The sequence below is a fragment of the Serpula lacrymans genome (genome assembly GCF_000218685.1).
Source record: "Serpula lacrymans var. lacrymans S7.9 unplaced genomic scaffold SERLAscaffold_11, whole genome shotgun sequence".
NCBI lineage: Eukaryota > Fungi > Basidiomycota > Agaricomycetes > Boletales > Serpulaceae > Serpula > Serpula lacrymans.
The window spans coordinates 383,025-392,477 of NW_006763300.1; the positions used below are offsets into that span (position 1 = coordinate 383,025).

The 9,453-nt window shown below is 45.8% G+C and overlaps 1 protein-coding gene across 1 annotated transcript; it reads right to left on the minus strand.

The window, feature by feature from the left end:
* Nucleotides 1-4,115: 4,115 nt before the first annotated feature.
* SERLADRAFT_351077 (uncharacterized protein) lies at nt 4,116-4,775 on the minus strand (the record flags this gene model as incomplete). Its single annotated transcript, XM_007321275.1, has 1 exon — nt 4,116-4,775. A coding segment is annotated over one exon (660 nt), but the record flags the coding sequence as incomplete, so codon positions are not given.
* Nucleotides 4,776-9,453: the final 4,678 nt, after the last annotated feature.

Genomic DNA, 9,453 nt, shown 5'->3' on the forward strand with positions numbered 1-9,453 from the left:
TTTTACATACTCCTGTACGTCTTTGAACCATGCCAGGCCACATGTAGTCTCTGGAGATCAACTCCATTGTTTGTTGCCACCCAGGGTGCCCAGCCACTGGAGTGTCGTGATGTCTGTCTATTGCCTTGATCCTTGTGGACTCAGGCACATAGATTTTGTCTTTAAAATGGAAGAGCCCGTCTTCCCACAAATAGTTTTCATTGCCATTAAGGCGCGCCCTCTCTTCTGAGGAGATGTCTTTCTTGAAGACTTCTAGAAGATCGGAATCCTGCCCAATTCTAACATTGGCAACCCTTGATTAGTCTATCAGGGTAACACCTTTGTTATCATCTTCGATGCCGTTGGCATGATCCTCTCTTCTGGACAAAGTGTCCCGTTCCCCACTGAAGTTCCAGGCTTTTGAATTAATGTATAATCAAACCTCAACAAGTACACTGCGTAGCAGGCCTGTCTCTGGTTCAAGTCTTGGGCCGTCATAAAATACTCCAGATTCTTATGATCGGTCCAAATTTCAAATTGGTGCCTAGCACCTTCTAAGTAGTGCCGCCAGTGCTCTAGAGCTTCAATGATGGCCAGCATTTCCTTATCATAGATTTGATAGTTGCGCTCTGTAGGCGACAAGCTATGCGATAAATAGGCACAAGGCCTCCAAAGATCATATTAAGAACAAAGCTTGAAGGAAGTGTCTAGCCACTTGCTGAGAGCAATCAGGGACTGGAAACTAGAGTCCAATGTGAGTAACTTTATTATTAGAGAGTATGACAGGTATACAGTACCTAGAGTCCAATGTGGGTAACTAGAGAATAGGAAGCATTGGACTCTGCAGTACTGTCCGATGTTTTGTGAACAAAGGTAAACAAAGTAGCCACAAAGGCGAAATAATAGAAAACACAATCAATACTGAATGGTAGAGGAATAGATAGAGAAAGGAATGAAAATATAGAGGTAGCACAACTAGGTGCAGAATCACCAAAACTAACACTCCCCCCTGATGCTGCACCTCCCAAGCATCAGCTCCCCCCTGCTCTAATTAGTCCCATCATCTTCCTGAACACTTCGACTTTGGGCTTGGCAAGAGCCTTGGTCAACAAGTCAGCAGGCATTTCAGCAGTGGGAACAAAGGTAGGAGCAATCTGCCCAGAGTCAACAACATCTCTCAACCAGTGCCATCGCAAATCAAGGTGTTTCATCCGACCATGGTGCTCAGGATTCTTGGATACAGAGATGGCAGATTGGTTGTCAATGTGAAGGGTAGAAGGAGAGGTGATAGGATAGCCCATTTCCTTCAACAGATTTCGCATCCAGCAGATCTCTTTGCCAGCCTCAACAGCAGCAATATATTCTGCTTCAGTGGTGGATAGAGCAACAATGTTCTGAAGCTTGGAGCTCCAGGAGACAGCACCAGATCCCATCTTGACAATATAGGCACCAGTAGAACGACCAGAGTCCTTGTCACCACCATGATCAGCATCAGAGAAAGTGGTGAAGAGTTCAGTGGAATTGGGATCAGGACCAAGGACAAGGGAGTGATCAAGGGTGCCTTGCAAGTAGCAAAACAAGTGCTTGACAGCGCTCCAGTGAGTGAGACCAGGATTAGAGTTATATCTGGCAAGGACACCAACAGTGTAGGCAATGTCAGGACGAGTTGTGGTGGCCAAATACATCAGAGCACCAACAGCAGCAAGGTAGGGAATGTCCTTCATCATAGCAGCATCACTGGATGTCTTGGGAGACATGTCCTTGGTGAGGCGCAAACCAGGATCCATGGGAGTGGACACAGGTTTGCAGTCCTTCATGCCAAAGCGCTCCAGAATGTCCAGAGTGTACTGATGTTGGGACAAGGATATAGTGCAATTGCTGATGTCTCTGGTGATGGATATGCCAAGTAGGTAGGAAGTAGGGCCAAGATCACGAAGCTTGAAGTGCTGGGAGAGATCCTTGACAGCTTGGTCAAGTGCAGAAGTAGAGGTGGATGCCAGTGTCATGTCATCAACAAAGACAGGCAGGATAATGCGCACATCAGCTCTGTTAAAGACATAGATGGCAGAGTCTGAATAAGTACGCTTGAATCCGAGTTTTTCAAGCACAGTGTGCATCTTCTGGTTCCACATTCTGCCTCCCTGCTTTGTCCCATAGATGGCCTTGTCCAACTGGCAAACAAGATTGCGAGGACCCTGATGGAATCCCTCTGGCTGGTGCATGTAGACCTTGACATCCATGACTCTATTGAGGAATGCATGGGAAATGTCAATGGAGCGCAAATGGAGGTTGTGGATGGCTGCAATGGCAAGGACAACTCTGATGGACGATATACGGACAGTGGGTGCAAATATTTCGAGGAAATCAAAGCCAGGGCGCTGGTTATAACCTTTGGCCACATATCTGGCCTTGTAGCGCTCAACAGTGCCATCTGAGTTGCGCTTGATCTTGAAGACCCACTTGCCACGAATTGCCTTGACTCCAGGAGGTAGTTCCACTAGTGACCAAGTGCCATTGCGCTCATGAGCTTGGAGCTCTTCCATGGCTGCCTCTCTCCACTTGTTAGCATCTGGGTGCCTCATAGCGTCTGCAAACGACCTAGGTTCAGCAGAATCACCAAAGTGGGCCATTTGATCACCATCTGCCTCAGAATCACTGTCACTGTCAATGGCAGGAGTGGGTTCTCTGTGTTGAACCCACCACTCTCCAGGTGGTTTCTTAGCCCTAACAGGACGTCTGAGAGCAAGAGGCATATCAGGAGATGGTGAACGATGAAGAGGTTGGTCTGGGAGTACAGGAGGCTGATTTACAGGAGGTTCTGGATCAAGGTCCAAATGAGGCCCATTGTCAGGCAATGGCTGAGGCTGCTGAAGCGCAGCTGGTGGGCCCATATCTCCCCCTGGACCTGGTGCAGGCACATCCTCAATCAGGCCCAATGGCATGGATAGCGAAGGTGGAATGGGAGGTGGAGGTGGGACATTGTCAGAAGACCTCTTCAAGCCAGGGAAGTAGCGCTCATCAAAATCAGCTCTCTCAGAGATAACAGTGCGCTTGGTGGTAGGATTGTAGAATTTCCATCCCTTGTACCCCTCAGGGTAACCAATGAACACACATTTCTCCATATGAGAGCCAAAGACGCCCCTCTTGTCCTTTTGTACATGCACATAGGCAGTACAGCCCCAAACACGAAGGTGAGACATGTCAGGCTTGCGTCCATACCACAGCTCAAAGGGAGTGGCATGGGCCACTGCATCAGTGGGACACCTGTTCCAGACATGCACCAAAGCGGACAGACATTCACCCCAAAAGCTATTAGGCAATCCAGACTCTGATAACATGGCAGTGATACGCTCAGTCAGAAGTCTGTTTGCTCGCTCTGCCACACCGTTCTGCTGAGGACGATTCCTGGTGGTATGCTGTCTCACAATCCCATGGTCATCTGTGAATTGCTCAAATTCCTTGGACATGTACTCTCCCCCTTTGTCATCACGCAGAGCCTTGATTTTGCGCTCCAATTGAGTCTCAGCATAAGCCTTGAATCTCTTGAAAGCATCAAACACATCTGACTTGGCCTTGAGAGGCACAACAACACGGAATCGACTGTGATCATCAATGAAGGTGACCCAGTAGCGATAACCAGAGAATGTGGGGGAAGAGACTTGGTGTACATCAGAATGGATGAGGTCCAAAGGATGAGCAGAGCGAGTATCAGATGAGGGGAATGGATTGGCATGCATCTTGCCAGACAAGCACGGTTCACAGACAGGATCAGGAGCAGCCTTGGAGTCCAGTGTCAGCCCAGTAACCAGATCTCTCTGTATCAGTCTCTTGACATCAGCATGATGGTGATGAGCCAATCTGCGATGCCAGAGCGTCAAATCAAGTGGTATAGTCGCAGTAAAATGTCCCAATTCAACACAAGCAGCAGTAGATCCATCAAGGAATGCTGCATTGTTGTCATTGATAGTTGCAGTGAACAAGAGAGTGTTGTCACGCATAAAGGACATGGAATGAGACGAAATGGTGACATTGAAACCACTTTGACGAGTTAAATACAAGACTGAGAGGAGATTATTTCGAAGATCTGGTACATGGAGCACTCTAGAGAATTCCACAGCCCTAGCCACTTTGCCATTCATCACAGGATTAAACACCACAGTACCAACACCAGCTGAATAGACGACAGTGTGATCAGCCAGCTTGATTGGCACACGATATGGGGTATAGTGGTGCACCCAATGACGATGAGGTGTCATATGAGAAGTGGCACCTGTATCTGCATTCCAATCAATGTCAGCATCAAGTTGGAGAGGGCAATGAGGATCAGAGGGATGAATGGAACGAAGACTTGCATTTTCAGCTGATTCAGTGACCACAGTAGATGAATTGGCATTATTGGGCGAAGATTTGGGCTGCTGAGAGGTATTCTGAGAGTTGCTGGAGCCTGCCTGAGCCTTATTGCCACGCTTGTAGCGATTCTTAGCGCCCTCCACCGCCTGTTGGCGACTGATAATATATCTGTGGCATTTATCCTGGGTATGACCAAGTAAACCACAGAAATCACACTGAATGCGAGTAGAGGTGGTGGATTGGTTGCAATGATGGCAGTTAGGATGGGTACAGGTGCTATTGGCAGTGGTAGACGAAGAATGCAAGGCAGAATCGACTTGAGCACGACGACGGCGATTGACCTCTTCAGCAAGGAAAGCATCCCTGAGCTGGGTCTTGTCCAAGGTGCCCAGAAGTAGTAGAGATGAAGTGAAGTGGGCATATTGATCAGGAAGCGCCCTAATCATGGCCATGCATGTCAATTCATCGTCCAATTCAGACAATGAGAACCCTGTAGGACGAAGATTTTGAATCTGATGCATGCCTTTGTCAATTCTGGTCATGAGAGACTGCAGGGACTCGTCCTCCTTCTTTCTGATAGAGAAGAAGTCGTTATAGGCGTTAAATCTCGTCCCAGGCTTCTTAGAGACGTGCACAATGGCCAGTTTCTCCCAGATCTTGACAGGATCATCAATGATGCCATCAGATGGATGCGCTGCTCTTTGGTGACATTGAGGTATAATGCACCAGCAGCCTTTTCAGCTCTCAACTCCCATTTCTCTATCGCTTCAGCGTCAGTCCCAGGACACTTTTCAGCGCCAGAGACGAGCCTCCACAGTCCCTTGGTCATCAACCAAGCTTGCATTTCACCACTCCACTGGGGGTAGTTAGTGCCAGACAAGGGATGGAACTTTGGGTCAGAGTCAGACATGATGGGTGTTGTATAAGACGATAGAGCAAAGATAAATGATGTAGGAGACGGCTATAGGCGATAGAACAGTGGCAAAGGCGATGGGCAACAGTAGGAGGCGAGCAGATAAGATGGTGAGGCGGTAGAGAGAGGATATGGAGAGGGTCAGAAAGCGCAAGGATAGGTCCAAATAGGGTCCAAAAAGCGTCCAAAAGCGATCCAGGAGGGTGCTAAGGCTTCCTAGTGCTGCTACAGGGTTACGCCTGTGTTCCCCTTTCAATACCACACTGATATTAACAGAGAAATCGCCTCGAGACAGTGTTGGTTAATAGGGCTTGTATATGAGTCAACAAAGTGACTTAAGCTCCCCAAACACCGCAGACTGAGAGAGGCTCTAGGCAACAGCAAACTGAGGCAATGCAAGCGAGCTTCACAGTCTATAGGCTTGTTCTATCTGATAATGGACAGAGTAGAGAAGATTGGAGCTTTATGCACACACCAGATATGCCAAAAAGCGAAAAATAGGGCAAAAAGTCGAAAATGATGCAGAGACAGATAGGATGGATGGATTGCCCCCTAATCAGAGGTATAGGGAACATTTATATAGAGCAATAGATGGCCCAAATATCACAACAAGTGAAGCACAGGATGTGGAGATATGCAATAGGGGTGCAATAGGGGTGAAAGTGCCAAAAATGCGAACTTCACAGAGGGTGATGGAGTGGATGGATTGCCCCCAAATTGAGGGTGTAAAGTGCAATAGTATAGGGTAGTAGATGGCTAAAATAGGGCCAAGATCCAAGCACAGGATGTGGAGATATGGAATAGGGGGCCAAAAGGTGATCAAATGATGATGAAGGCTCACAGAAAGATCCAGCTCAAATCCAACCGCTCTGACAGGTCTCCTAGGGTTATTTAGGCCGTAGAAGACGATGGTAGAAGTTTGGGGACGATCAGATAAGGATTGGATGAGATATGATGCAGATAAGACCAAAAAAGCGTCCAAAATGGGGGTAACTTGCAACAAGGAGTTGTTGTTGGAGATCAGGATGAGATCAGAGTAATCTGAGGTGATGGATGGGATAATAGGAGTCCCAGAAGACGATGGTTACGATGGATAAGCAGTAGGACGCTTGGATGGTGAGATATGAGGTCAGGAAGATGGCTAGAGCACAGGGCTCATAACCTATTAAGAAAAAAGCTTGAAGGAAGTGTCTAGCCACTTGCTGAGAGCAATCAGGGACTGGAACTAGAGTCCAATGTGAGTAACTGTATTATTAGAGAGTATGACAGGTATACAGTACCTAGAGTCCAATGTGAGTAACTAGAGAATAGGAAGCATTGGACTCTGCAGTACTGTCCGATGTTTTGTAAACAAAGGTAAACAAAGTAGCCACAAAGGCGAAATAATAGAAAACACAATCAATACTGAATGGTAGAGGAATAGATAGAGAAAGGAATGAAAATATAGAGGTAGCACAAAGGTGCAGAATCACCAAAACTAACAGATCATCAGGGCATTTAATTGATAGAACAGCCCCAGTAGCAAAATCAGAAGAGTCGGTTTCTAGCCAGAACTCTTTGGCCAATTCTGGAAATGCTAATATGGGCGCGGTTGTAAACACCTGTTTAAGCTTATCAAAAGCTTCTTGTTCTTTGGCGCCCCAATGCCAAATAATGTCCTTTTTTGTGAGATCATTCAACGGTCTTGTTATTTTTGCAAAGTTTTCGACAAATCTTCGGTAGAAGTTGCCTAAGCCAAGGAAGGCCCTAACTCCTTTGACACGGGTAGGTTCTGGCCAGTCCAATATAGCTTGAACTTTCCCAGGATCCATCTTGATTCCGTTTTGACCAATTATCATACCGAGGAAGTCTACTTCCTTCACTTTAAAGTTACATTTTTTGGGTTTGAAGAATAGGTCCCGTTCCTGTAAGCATCAAAGGACTTCTTGCACAATCCTGTCATGCTCAACCTCATCGTCCGACTTCGTAAATATTAATAAATTGTCAATGTAAATGACGACAAAATTTTCTAAATCTGCAAAGATCTCGTTCATCATGCTCTGGAAGGTCACCGGTGAATTGGGCAACCCAAAGAACATGACGAGGGGCTCGAAGGATCCTTGGTGGCACGTGAACGCGGTCTTCCGAGCATCTTCTTCTTTGATTCGTATATTATTGTACCCCCATCTAAGATCCATCTTTGTTAAGATTTTGGCACCAGCTAACTTGTCTACTAGCTGACTGATTAAAGGCAGCGGATACACATTTTTAACCGTGTGCTCATTCACGTAACAATAGTCCATAATCATAGGCTTCTTACCATCCTTTTTAGGAATGCAGAACACCAGTGATGTCATAGGGCTTTTGGAAGGTCTGATGTAACCCTTCCTAAGCTGTTCATGTATGAAACTCAATACCTCATCTCTTTCTGGAGCAGAGAGTGGTATCATGTGTCCTTTTCTCGGTTTAAAGGTGTCCTTCAAATCTATAGCATGGTCCCAAGGCTTAGCCTCTGGGAAGCACTCTGATTTATGTTTAGAAAAGACTTTCCAGAAGTCGTGGTACTTGGGAGGTACCAGCCTCTTAATCTCCTCCTTGGGTTTTACTTTGTTGTTGTCATTGTCAATCTTCTCTAAAGATCTGAGCTCATAAACGTGACCAGCATTTATCTTTTCCAGACGCTCAGTTTGACGGACGCAACTTGGTTTACCCAAGTTTCACACTCCTGAGGGCAACATGACAATGTGACAACCCCTGTCTGCCAGTTGATCTCAGGATTGTGTTTAAATAGCCAGGTCCAGCCCAAGATTAAATTAATCTTGCCTAGTTGGGTAGTTTCGGCGGTGACTTGTTCTCTGTGTCCTTGGTATCCGACAACAAAAGATCATTTGTGCGTGATACAGCCACCCGCGTTAAGCGTACCGTCAATTTTATAGACAGGAATAGATACATCTAATTTTACAAGGGGGAGTCCAATTTGCTCCGCCCAGACCTGATCTATGAAGATGCTGTTAGCACCTGAATCAAGCAGTGCGCTAGTTGGGTGTACTATGCCTTGGGCAAGGTTTTCCACGCCAACATCTAAACGGATCTCCTTTTGGAATAAATATGTGCACATCAACACATACCTTGGGATTTCAGGAAAGGGTGGCTCCAGAGAAGAATAAGAAGTATTGAAAGCTACATGTTTTTCTATTTTAGTTTTACCAGAATTAAGCACCCTATTGTTTGTCTTGCTGGGGCCACACTTCAAGGGAGGCGCTGGTGCAGCGGTGGTATTGTAAGTATTTTCAGTATCAACTCCTTCATTGTCTTGACCCACTGAATCAGCGCTCAAAGCAGCTATATATTGTCAGGAGGGTCCAAGACGAATTCACAGTCACAACTTCTCATACAAGTACATACTTCAGATAACAAATTCAAGAACCTATTTACAAATTGGGGAGCCATCCCCTTCTTTCTGTTATTGCTCGTGCAACACCCCGGCGCAGGGGCCACCTTGTTGCGGTTTACTTCTTTGTTCATAGGAGCAAAGGTGTTACACTTGGAGTGTGCCAGCCTGGTAACACGGGGTTTCTGATGTATAAATGGTTTCTGATAAGCTCGTCATAGACGAGTGAGAGACGTATTCTGATGATGAGGGTTTCAACTGATGAATACCAAGTTACACTGTTGAAGCGTACAATCATATTGGAGATAGTAACTACAATACAGGTCTGTATATATAGTGACTACTTTAGGGTAGGTGTTTGTGTTGAACAAACGCGGGGTGATACCAAAATAGGCAATGTGTGTGGGAAGGTATATGTAGGTAGCAGAATGTAGCTACTTGTGAAGAGAAATAAAGTCTATGGTTAAGTACAGTTCGTAACATTACCCCCTTTTTAGGTTTTAGACTGCTCCAAAGTCTCCTAGTTCTCCGTCTACGTTATATCTATTAAGAACAAAGCTTGAAGGAAGTGTCTAGCCACTTGCTGAGAGCAATCAGGGACTGGAACTAGAGTCCAATGTGAGTAACTATATTATTAGAGAGTATGACAGGTATACAGTACCTAGAGTCCAATGTGAGTTGTTAGTTTTGGTGATTCTGCACCTAGTTGTGCTACCTCTATATTTTCATTTCTTTCTTTATCTATTGCTCTACCATTCAGTATTGATTATGTTCTCTATTATTCCGCCTTTGTGGCTCCTTTGTTTACCTTTGTTTACAAAACATCGGACAGTACTGCAGA